At 39.7% G+C, this 12,554-nt stretch overlaps 1 protein-coding gene across 5 annotated transcripts in view; it reads right to left on the reverse strand.

Annotated features, from left to right (window-relative positions):
• Positions 1-380: 380 nt before the first annotated feature.
• The window catches only part of dennd5a (DENN/MADD domain containing 5A), a 33,566-nt gene continuing 21,392 nt past the window's right edge, over positions 381-12,554 (reverse strand). For 4 of the 5 annotated variants that reach the window (XM_019276406.2, XM_010730925.3, XM_010730919.3 and 1 more), the window contains 15 exons: positions 12,115-12,265; positions 11,894-11,987; positions 10,894-11,025; positions 9,541-9,693; positions 9,336-9,423; positions 9,151-9,238; positions 5,881-6,009; positions 5,304-5,425; positions 5,064-5,209; positions 4,401-4,519; positions 4,125-4,306; positions 3,868-3,950; positions 3,012-3,135; positions 2,706-2,874; positions 381-1,899 (listed from right to left, as the gene is read on the reverse strand). In XM_019276406.2, the coding sequence (XP_019131951.2) occupies positions 1,716-1,899; positions 2,706-2,874; positions 3,012-3,135; positions 3,868-3,950; positions 4,125-4,306; positions 4,401-4,519; positions 5,064-5,209; positions 5,304-5,425; positions 5,881-6,009; positions 9,151-9,238; positions 9,336-9,423; positions 9,541-9,693; positions 10,894-11,025; positions 11,894-11,987; positions 12,115-12,265 (1,964 nt within the window). In that variant the 3' untranslated portion in view covers positions 381-1,715. Of the gene's footprint in view, positions 1,900-2,705; positions 2,875-3,011; positions 3,136-3,867; positions 3,951-4,124; positions 4,307-4,400; positions 4,520-5,063; positions 5,210-5,303; positions 5,426-5,880; positions 6,010-7,559; positions 7,892-9,150; positions 9,239-9,335; positions 9,424-9,540; positions 9,694-10,893; positions 11,026-11,893; positions 11,988-12,114; positions 12,266-12,554 lie in introns of those variants that run through there. The other variant, XM_027281077.1, reaches the window with a different exon arrangement.

Consider the following 12,554-nt stretch of genomic DNA (forward strand, 5'->3'; position numbering starts at 1 on the left):
TGTATTACTTTTCAACTACGATTAGAAGGTTGAATTCAGAGATGTAGTTTAAATATTTTGTTTTTAATAAATACAAAGTAGAACGAAAATTGACCAAAACATAGTTTAGATTAGACTTCAACTAACAATTATTCTTTTATGTCACTGTCCATTATTTTTTGTCATAATTTAATGAATCATCTGCATATAAAATCTGAGAAAATATTCCATAAATCACCTTTTCACATTGCTTGTTTTGCCTTACCAGTAGTCCAGAAGCAACACATTTATTTTGACTAATAAAACCAGTAAATATTCAGCATATTTCCTCAGCTGAAAAAGCACCTTGAGAAGATGATTATTAAATCTATTAGTGAATAACTCGCAAACTCTTAATTAAATCCACTTTAACGCATTACAGATGCTTTATTCTTAATATATTTTTACACTGTACACTGTTGCTCACTTAGTAAACACTACATTACACAGCTATGTCAATAAATGTACAACAGTATTGGAAAACAAAAATATATATATCTCCCAAGATGCTCATGTGTGGGTCGTACACAGACGAGTACAACACAGTCATTCCAGACGTTGTTGGCACAGAAAAGAAGTCCTTCACATATCAAATCTCTTGTTTCTGCACAGTAAAGATCAATGTATGTAACAGAGGAGTCCTCCGCGATATGGAGTCTGTAGGGGGTTGAATTTTCTCTCTTGTGAATATTGCATAGCAAGAAACCATGATGACAAAATCAGGAAGGGGGGGAAGAGTCGTCCTTTGTGCTCCTCACGTGGGAAGCAGGAGATCATCCCTTATCACAAGGAGTCTACACGGATCATCACACTGTTTTTATGTTCAGAGAAAAGGGCAGGTGTAGTGTGTAAGGGCTGGGATGATGGTAGGGGAAAGGGCGGGCTGGAGGTATTTACATGAAGGCTGTCATTGTAATCCACTTTGCACAGAATGTCAGGTCAAGCATCTCTTGGAGAACACAAAGACTTGGGGTGTTTTCCTTTATCCAATTGAGCATAATGTCCGTCACTGGATACAGCCATGAGCCCCACAGTCTTATTATCATGCAAGAAGGATAATTTTCTCTGCTGAAGGTATTCCATGTAAAAGATCTGCATACTTGTACATTTCTCAGGGAAAGAACCAAATGTAACCTGTAGCCTTTTTTTATTTCTACGTAGGTGGATCATCCTTCCACACTACAAACCCCCTGTCATACACATACTTATAAAGCATACTTCTACATCATTTGCTTTAAGCTCTGCGTAATGACACTGGAATCTGAGTTGACAACAGAGCAAGCAACTTGACTGGTTAAACAAAATAATACTGTTTTTCTCTGAAAATATATTAACAGTTTTGATCCTCACTTCCCCTTAAATATAGCCATTGTCAGCAGTTCACGATAACAATGAAAATATTTAGCTTTCAATAAAACATTATAGCACAAGTAGGTCAATAATGTGAAATCATGGTTCATAATAGAAAACATATTTTTAACATCTAATGGCAACATCATTGAGGATAAAAATAACAACATATCTTGAAAGGCTCATTGCACTTTGTATATGGCAAATGTAACAGTAGCTTTAATATAAGCCAGAAAATGTCCTTTGTTCAAGTCAGTTCCTGCATATAAAAGGTTCAGTTATTGATTTTTTTAGTGGTCCCCAGTGATCTTTCTGGTCAGGTACAACTGTTGGGAAGTTGGTTTGGTTTAGATACCAACACCTTTGACAAGAGAAGCTTCCAGGGTGATGTTGAACTCCTGCAGAGTCTGTAGCACTCTGATCAGAGAGTTTACCAATGAGCGGTCCTTGATCAGTGCAGTGTCCTCGTACATCTGAGCAGTGATTGGACAGTCTGCGAGCAGAGCGATCCAGTGATGCAGCAGATGGTCCCTGAGAAAAGAACACACAGTCAGCTATTTCCAATAAAATAATAATTTTAAACTGTGACAGTGTAGAAGCTCATTTCAGGCAGTTAAAATCTGTAGTTAAAATCTAAATTAACAATTAGATTTATTAGTGATTAATCTGTCTGTTTTTGTATTTCATTTAACTGCTTTTCAATTAACTGATCAATCATTATCATGCACAGACAATGAAATGTCAGGAAACAGAGATAATCCTGTTGTCTGTAAATTACTTGTTTTGTCACTTGTTTTCCAAGAACCTAAAGACTGTTTTGTTGAGAAATGACATGAACGATAATCAATTATCACCATTGTCTGCAACGAAATTTCTCAAAATAAAAATGAAAGAAATAAAATAAATTAATTGCTGCAGTATTTCTATTTTGTAAAGAAAACTCATAGGTAGAAAAAGGATAAAAACACAGATGTACATCAGCAAACAAATCACTGCATCAATATGCACTTTAATGCACAGGCAGTCTTCAGCAGAGAGGAAGAGCTGAAGGAAACCAATAAAATATCTGATACTTTAAGAATCCTCAAAGGAGAGATCGCTTTCACTTCCTTTCAGGTCAGGATGCAAAGTCAGACACAGAGCAGTGCATCCACAACTGTCAGGGATTCAATGTCTTAACCAAAGTCATTTTAGCAGGAAGGATTAATTGATCGATTGATCCTGGAGACTTAACCTTGATTTATAAATGTGCATTAACGGCTCACGACGTAGATACATATACTAGGCACATGGCCGTAGCTGATATGTCGGGTGGTTAGTGAATGCTGCCTGCCTACCTTGCACCCAGACAGACGAGCATCTGGAACTTCCCATCCTTGCCGATGTTTCTAGATGTGTTGTTGATGGCGCGCATGAAGCGGCAGAAGTGGCGCACTCTGGTTTGCCAGTTTTCATCTGGAGTCACCTCGCGCTGCTCCGCACTTTCAAAATACACTTGTGACTTTTCTGTGAAAGCAAAAAAAACAGACATATAATAATATAATCAAAGACATTACACAGTAATATGAGGAAGCTTTTGAGGGAATGTCAACACATTTCAAACAGACAATGGGTCTTGAGTAATATAAGTTAGAAGTTTTTACCTAAGAAGTCCCAGATGAAGACGTTCTTAAAGAGTCGAGGTGATTTGAAACCGTGCTGGAAAACTTGCTCCAGAGCCCAAACGAGGCCATACTCCCCACAGAGGAGAAGAGTCAGACTGCCTCTCTGCAGAGGGGAAAATACATGTAGTCATTTACTGATTATAAGCCAGTTATTGTCTCGATTAAATGGAGCACACATTCTAGATTTTATTAAAAACGTACATCTTGCAGAGTTCTGAGGTGTCACGGGTCATATTATATTTAAAAAAAAACAATTTCCAAGTAATAAATCATCATGATCTGAAGAGTTACTTAGTTCACTGAGTGTTATATTAATTATGAGATCATGGAGAAATATGTTGTAGCCGTCATATCAGCATGACAATGAGGGGCATTTAGTAAGTAAGAGACTATTTCCATTGTTAGCAGCTTCCTACGTTGTTCTATCAGTGCTGTAAAGAGGTGCAGCAGAAGTGGAGGGAAATTCCCTGTAAGAAAACAATCCTTTGTACTTTGACTAAACAAAGAATGACTCTTACAACCTGTAATCAACAGTGCACTTTAAAAAGCTTCAGTAAGTGTCCCCTTTGAATGGCAAACTCCACACACACCACGTGCCTTAATAAGTAATAATTATCAATGTTGGTGCTTCAGAATAGAGAAAATACTGTCCAGAAATGATCGAGAATAATGTTCATTTCAAGAAACCAGCAATGATTCTAACAATGAGAATTACACCACACAGCCCGCAGTTACTGAGGGGCTTGGGGACCACCAGTGCAGAAAGCTGTTATTCTTCATTTGTGATGAATAATAGAACTGCATGTTGGGGCCTGTCTAGACTGCCGTCTCTCACCTCCTTCTCCGGCTTGTGGAAGTGCTTCACAATCCCGTTGATGGCCTCACCCACTCCCTCCTGGATCTGACCTGTGTTTAACTCTGGATGAGAGGAAAAAGATAAACAAGGATGCTGTGAGACACAAATCCCCATCCTGGTTTTTAATCTGTTTGTCGTTGTGTTTTCTCATTCATGCGTTTGAAATTTTAGCAGCGTAGAAGACAGCGGAGAACACTGCTTTTAAGATAACCAATATTATTTAGGTAGTAACTTACTTGGTTTGCTGTTTGGCGAGATGGTAACAAACCTCCTCATCATCCCCGGGGATTGCTGCATCGGGGGCGTGCGGCACATCCTTTCATCGTTCTCCGTGCTGGGGGTCATGAGCTCTCCCACCAGGATCCTCTCCAAACTGCCGTCATCCACACCCTTCCCCAGCCACCGGCCACACGGAAACCTACACAGCAAGCACGTTTTGTTCAATGTTTTGAGAACCCCGCAGTCATAACCACATCACAGCAGATATGTTGCTCTCGAAAAGACATGCTCACTTGTAGGTATGTCCTGTGATCTCATTGCGGACCACCACACACTCCACCAGCCACTTTGCGTAGAGGCCTGTGTTATCATGACCCATCTGCACTGTGGTCAGCTTTCCCAGATTCTGGCACTGAGAGAGGGAGAGAGAAGCACGGTGACGTCAAACACTCAAAAGAGAAGTGAAACTCAAGACATGAGCTCATTTTGTTAATAATTCCATTTTATTACAACTTGATTTTATTTTCATAGTTTTGGTCATTCATATCTTTAATTTGAAGTCCAACAAAAAGTCCAACAGGAAAACAACCACAAGTGGTCAGATAATTATACTTTGGTTTTCATAGTTTTAAACAAAGCACAACTTTTCCAAACGTCTCTGAAAGAAAAAACAGCCAAAGGGTCCAATTTTCAGAAGACAGTTTACAGATTCATATCTAAGATGACCATTTTCAGTTTACCTTTAAATATAGTTTCAATAATCTGTTAAACGGTTGGCTCGTTTGCAGTCTGTCTGTATTTTATACACTCGTGTTTCTTGCACTGTTAGATTTCACTGGAGCAATATCACTGAGTTCAACTCAACTGAATAATAGAGATAGTCACTAAAACTACAAAATAAAAGACCAAAGTTGTCACAGAGTGGACTTGTCCTTTATCTGAGAGTTAACACAAACCTCAAAAGTGATCTCCAGAGTATTTCTGGGGACCTGCAGGACTCCGGTCTCTGCCAGCTCCCCAGAAACACACACCCAAGGGTTGGCTGTGAACATGGAGCCACCAAGCTTCTTACTGGGAACAACCACCACATGGTAGGGGATCACTGGGAGACAGATCGGAAGATAAATGTCACGCGAAAACATCAAATAAAAATCACTTAGTTTGCGAGGAGTTTTGATGATTAAAATAGCACTCACTGATGGTTGTAAAGACGTTGGTGAAGCAGAAGTAATCCACAGCATTAAAGGACAGGAGGTGGTACAGAAACTGCTCCTTCTCATCATCACAGCGGAGGAAGGCGTAGCGCTTGTACAGTTTTCTGAAAAGAAAATGATAGTTTTAGTAAAGTGTAAAAATAAATAAACAGTTTCCCAACACTTAATGTTTCTCAGCAGTGTCAGTAGCATGACAGAGGAAAACATTCATTTTCAAATAGCTGACAAAGTGAATACTGTTGGATATAAAACAGAACAAACGATGAGGTCACAAAAGGCAGAGAGAACCCCCCCCGACCCAGTTCACCACTCAGATATCAATTATGAAGGAGGCTGTGAATTATTTATGTGGCGGTGGACTTGAGTATGAAGCTTTTCGTTTTCAAAGGAGTTAATGTATTATAAATGGGTAGATCACACGTCATCTTAATTTCAAATGAGACAGACGGACAGACAGACATTCCTCCACAAACACAGAAAGAAGGTCAGAATAAGGAAATACAAAAGGCCGTTGTTGTAATTGTTGTATTTAACATCAGAGTTTGACTTTGGTGCTCACTTTGTCAGCTCGTGGTCTGAAAGCAGCTGCTTCAGGTGTCTGGACAGCAGCTTCTTCTCCATAGAGAGACGCACCCAGGCTCTGGCCTTACCCACATCTGTCTTGATCTCACTGATGTTCTGAATGTGTCTGCAAATGAAAGGACGGGTTGAGACGTTCAGAAGAGGTTTGGAGCTCACGCATAAAATCAGAAAAGTAAGGATCAGCAACATTTTCTTCTGAGACAATACAGAAATGGGATAAAATAAAATAAAAAATCATCATTATTATTGATGTTTAAGCTTCATTGTGCAGAATGATTGATCTATGTGTAGAGTTGACACATTTATCTGCTGAGGAGGGAAAGTTTCTGAAATCTCAGTTTAAAAGGACCAGTGTGTAGGATTCAGTGACATCCATCCCTCCTTTTCCAAGTGTGGGAAGAGAAACTGTGGTGGCTGTAAAACACAAAATGCCTTATTGAGAGTCAGTGTTTGGTTTGTCCATTCAGGGCTACTGTAGAAACATGGCAGGTCAACATGGCGGACTCATTCTAGGGTAACAAAAACATAATGATTCTTTTTTTTTTTTCTTTTTTTTTTTACAGGTGATTAAAGACTAATAAAACATAATTATGCATATTACTTTCAATCTGACACTCTGGACCTTTAACAACTAGTCACAACTAGTTTGGAGGCTGATCCTGTGCATATAGACTCAGAATGGACCTCTATCTGTCTGGTTAACCACAAAATCTTTTATAACACTGCAACAATAAATGTCTTATTTAGTGTATATTACACTTTGTGCTGCTGTAACAAGTGAATTTCCCTGTTGTGGGATAAATAAAGTATAAATAAAGTATAAAGTTATACAGAAAGAAAACACGTCTGGTATAGAAAGTTTACAAACACTTAAGAAGCTCATAAAATGCAGAATAAAAGTATCCATCCATCTATTTCCATAACTGTTCCCAATCCCAGCTGACATCTGATGACAGGGCACATTAGTACCGTACCAACAGGGCTGACACAGAGACAAACCATCCACACTCACATCCACAACTATGAGAATTTAGAGTCACCAGTTAACTTGCATGTTTTTGGACTGTGGAAGGAAGTCAGAGTATCCGGAGAGAACCCACGCAGACATGAAGATGTACGTCCCAGGTGGAGTACTACTGCACCACTGAGCCATTTAGTCTCTTAAAAACAGCCACCATGCTGACAATAACAACATCAGAAATAATGTCACATTTCAGATCCTCATGTTTGAAACCAGTGGATGTTTTAGCATTTTTGCTTGATAAAAGCCAAATGAAGGCAGCAATTATTTTCTACCGCTCAACTTATCAACAAGCATCTCAGCACTACAAATGTGATAGATGAATATTATATCATGAGTCTGACTTTGCCCAACATTACCCACCCTGAGTCCCCGCCTGCTGTTGTGGCAGCATTTTTAACCACAGACGTGGTCCCATATCACCGCTTGGAGCCACTTCAGTCCAGACACATTCCCTTCCACTCCACCTGTGCCATGAACTCGTCTGCTAAGAGCTCCTCACGTCTCCTCCTCTACCTTCCACCCCCTCCTCCCTCCCTCACACCCAGTAACCCACTTTTCTCTGCTCGTTATCTCCCTAGCAACGAGGAAAGCATCTACTATATGCATTATTATTGCTACATCATACCTTGAAAACAGTGGGGAACAGATGTGAGGTGATCATCTTTAATAAGCTTAAAAACGTGAGAAATGAGTGAAAATATTCTGCCTATTAAAACAGTATCATCAATTATTTAACCTCACTGAGGGCTGACAGAGTGTGTTCACGATCATAGCATCAGACGTTTACATGGGTGTGGAGGAGGGTCTGTCTATCAGCGGAGTAGAGATGAGTGTTTGTGCCCTGAGCTGACCCCTCCTCTCTTCTCAGTCAGACCGGCGGGGGGTCTGGTAATTAGGCTGGAAGTAATGTGCTGTTACACTGTGCATCCTTCCAGCAACACGAGCCCCGACTCCTCAACTCTGCCTGGACACGGTAGATAACGTGATGACGGTGATGGCTTCCATCACACACAAACACTAAGGCACACAAACGTTGCAGCTGTCTTCGGGAGGTCACAGAAAGGATTAGTGTTTAATATAGATATACTAAAACATGTTGAGGAAATTGGGGCACCAGGCTGGCCAAGAGGTCTGGGACGGTAGTCATCTAAATTGCTCACATGTGGCCGAAGACTTTTGCTGCAGGTCATCTCCTCTCTCTCTTTTTCCTCATTTCCACTCTAATAAATGCAAAATGTGCAAAGACTATAAAACGACAGAGCTCTTTCTGTAATGGCACCACTACTGTGGAATGACCTGCCGGAGAATCTCATATTTAAATATAATATCTGTATCTATCTATCATGTCTGTATATGCCTATAAGTCACTCCTGAAAACAAACTTTTGTAAGAATTTCTTCTAATCTTCTTTTAATCTGGCATGTGTGTGAGGTAGTAAGCATCTCCGTGCATGTATATATGTGCTGTATGTGTAGATATGCGTGTGTATTTGGGGTTTTTTTCTCTCTTTGTTCTTAATACTAATTAACTATTACATCTTTATTATAAAATAAATACATTTACTTTGACAAAAACACAACTTTAAATTGAAATAAAGAGAACATCTCAGCAGAATAACTTCTGATTTTTTTAAATTTATGAATACCTAATGTAAGTAAGAAAAACAATATCCAGATATAATAGTAATATAACATTTTAAACATCTGTTCTATTACTTTAAAAATGACAGTGTCTTTCCGGAATACTAGTGGTATATATGTTAGTTATATTAATGTTACTGAGTTTTTTCATTATTTTAATTAATGAACACGTTTTTTGACATAAGAGAGTGAAACTTTTTTTCAGGATATATTCTGTAGAAGACTCGTAACTACATGAAGTCTAACTTTGCAGTTGTAAATCTGTAAAACAGAGACAAAGAGCCACTATAATAAATGAACTGTAGAAGCTTTATCTGGAGCTTTTGCTGAAGTGGTTAATAGATTATTTAATTGGGATACGTTGAATCATTAATCATTCTGATTCCATAAAAATCCTCTGAAGAGAACGCCACTTCATCAGCATGGCAACATGTTTGTTTTGTTTGACAGTCCACCACAAGGGGGCAGTGTCAGTCCAACTTACTTTCCTCTGACAGTGACCAGCGGCTAACACAACAGAGCGACACATCACCCTTCATTCCTTTATTGAGCTCACATTTAGAAAACCCCCAGTCCTCCTCACCTCATGTCCTGGATCAGGGAGACTTTAAGAGGTGTCATGGCTGATCCACCACCATCAGATTTACGTCTCTCTGTGTCATGGATGAAACCTGGTACGTGGGGGAAAAAATGACGTTAAGCTGTTTATTAAGCTTTTAACATTAAGCATGTCATTTTGTTCATCAAGTGACTAATTTCAGCACATACCTGGAGGTCCTAAACCACCGGGAGTTGCATTTTTCTTCTCTTTGCTCTCCTGATAGTGCAGCAGGTGGGACCACAAGGCAGATTTACCCTGAAAGACAAAACATTATTAACATACAATTAACATTATTTGCTCTGAGTGCTGTATGTCCACCACTGTCACATGCAAGTGTACCAACAACTGCTTTAATATTGTTTTTTTCCTTACCTGTTTAACCTGCAGCCCGTGGCTCCAGATCCTCTCCAGCAGGTCACAGAGACTCGCAATTAAAGTGTTCTCCTCAACACCGGTGATGCTGACCTCTCCGTGACCCAACTCCACGGCCTCTCGACCCATCTTCTCTACCAGCATACGCTTGGTCTGCAGAGAAACACACATACTGTTGTTACCCATTAATATTTGTGCAATATGAAAAAGACTAATGTAGGTAAACGCAAAACATTAATGTGGTTTTGCAATATTTTCCTTTTTTTGTTGTTATTTCAGAGTCGAATCATCCTCTATGATCGCATGTTCTGCTTACTGTTATTAACCAAACACTAAAAGGATCAAATTTAAGCCTCAACCAGTTCAATTAATGATTGATGCGCAGTAGGGTTAAACCATTTGTGCATGCCTGGGAGTTTCATGATACACTTTAACATGCTTATGATCCTCTTATTTCTTTGCCCTTGTCTATTAGGCCCATGTGTCCTATAGCAGAGAGGTGAAAAAGAATAAGTCATAGAAATAAAACTATTTCACATGGTGGAGTGCCGAGGATGTCTTAAAAGCAGAGTCATTATTTTACCACATCATCTAGTATGTCCCCTGCTGATCATAACCCTAAGTTACGTTAAAATGTAACTAAAAAAAAACAAACAAATAAACAAGAAAATGTTGTTTTCTAAAGACATATAGTCATTATAATGATCTGTATTCTAAACCAGCAATGAGTGAGTACCACTTTCGTAACTCTTTCTTCATGCAGCTTGTTTTTAATGACAGAATGATGAACGGTGTTAAAGCTCGACTGTCTACCAATGTGATTGTTTGTCAAAAATTGCAGCAGTGGAGCAAAAAGAGGCAGTTTTATCTTGACAAGAATAATGCAGTCATAAAACTACAATAAAAATGTTTTATTTTTATAGTCAACACAGCAAAAAGAAAGAAAAGGACAATAAGAGGATCCGTAGCATGTTAAATCATGGGTGCAACCCAGAGGCTTACAGAAATGGTTTAACCCTACTGCTCATCAGCCAGTGGGAACAACAGAATTATGTGAAATTAATATCTGAGATCGTGTGTTGTTAACATGTTGTCAGCATGTTTTTTACCTGGTTATGATGCATTAAGAATGCATAAACAACATGTTAACAACAAGACCAACTTATCACGTTATAACCTGAAACTTATCAAGTTAGTCTTAGCAATACGCTTCTGTAAGATTTGGCACTTTTACATTTACAATTGTAAAATGTATAGCGCATACTTTAAAATGACCTGAAAAACTAAATGTAGACAGGAGTCTACAAGGTGTCCAGTGCTCATTCTAAATACATATATATGTCATACACAAACCTTGTTCCTGCACTCCTTCAGCAACCCTTCAACAAATTTCCAGTTAGTCTGAGCGATGACGGAGGGTGACAGGTTGGACAGTTTGGGCTGTCTGATGGTCGTGCCCAGGTTTCTGGCTTCCTGGATGTACTTCTGATAAAAAGGATGGAGAGAATTTAGTCAGCGATCAGCAAACCACAAAAGACAGACAGACACACAGAGAAACACTCACATCACTGGTGAAGGTTACTACAGACGAACAAGAATTACTAGAATAACCACAGGAGGTCGTTCACTACTTGGACAGCAAAAGGTGTACACACTTTAAAATACACTTGATTTAATACAAGAACACCACATATTAACACAGCTGGACTTTTTCTCTGACATCAAGGGCACGTTAACGTGACATCATGTAGGTTTATTTCATAACAGACAGAGAAGCAGCTAAATCTTCAGAACAGAGCAAATTAAAGTAAAATATTCATGTCTGAAGCAAATTACAAATACAGTATATTGTACTTTCATTAACTTTGTTGGCAACATTTCATGTTTATGAGTTCAAACATGATGTGCCCTTGAAAGATGAAGCTCAGCTGCTGACAGATGAGGGAAGCAGAGGAAAGAAAAGACCACAAGCTTTGACAGGTCAGTGTGAAGATTAAAAAGGCCTCACAAACTACCAACACATACCACGTCCACAGTCACCGACTTTAGACAGGGCTTGTAGGACTGCGAGAGCCAGTAGTAGTCAAGAAACAGCAGGAGCTGCAGCTCCGGAAACAAACACTCTACATGCTGAGAGTGTGCGAGCGTGAGTGCAAGAGAGAGCCGGACAGAGAGAAAAAGAGAGCAGAAGTGTGAGAGGTGGAGGACGGGAGAGCAGACAAGACGGGCGAGCGAAGTCAAAATAAAGCAAACAGAGAACAGGTCATGCAACATGAACAAAGACAACAAAGCTCAGGCAGTCAATCTGTGTGAATGTGAGCTGAGAGAGGAGAACACTGCAGCGACCTCTCACCTCTCTCTGGTCGTTGTCTAAATAAAGGTGCTCGGCGTGCTGCTTCTGTCGATCCCTCCTCCTCCACTGGGCAGGAGCGCTCCTCTTGGTCCATCTGTAACACACAACAACTCAGCTTTGAGCAACTATACAGAGAAATGCAGAAAAATAGTCGTGCAACAGCACAAGGTTTATTTCACATTCAACACTCCCTTGATGTGATAATAATGTGACATATTTACTTGTTGCTGGTGGGCCCAGTGGAGAGCACGTCAGACTGCAATCTGGGGAAGAAGCCCTGCTCGTAGCGTCCCTGGCCGATCTTCATGTCCAGGAGGTGTGGGTGCAGGGCGGTGTGGTCGATCTTTGCCACTCTCATCTCTATGGCTTTCTCTGCAGAGGAGACGTGGGAGGGAAGCAGAAGCCGGCAGTGAGATTACAGGATGCATTCACTGTTTTCATCTTGTTAATTTGCCCAAATTGTAGCACTTTCATTTTCAGAAGTGACTCACATCACAACAACATGTGGTTGGGTTTGGGCAAAGATTAAATATGAACACATTTCTCTACTCAAACAATAAATCATTTAAAATTGGTGTGGGAAGAATTTTAAGAATGAAAAGAAAAGAAAAAAGAAGTATTTTTGAATTTATACAAGTGACAAGAAAAGAATGCACAGGGC

Source organism: Larimichthys crocea, chromosome VIII (genome assembly GCF_000972845.2).
Source record: "Larimichthys crocea isolate SSNF chromosome VIII, L_crocea_2.0, whole genome shotgun sequence".
Classification (NCBI taxonomy): domain Eukaryota; kingdom Metazoa; phylum Chordata; class Actinopteri; family Sciaenidae; genus Larimichthys; species Larimichthys crocea.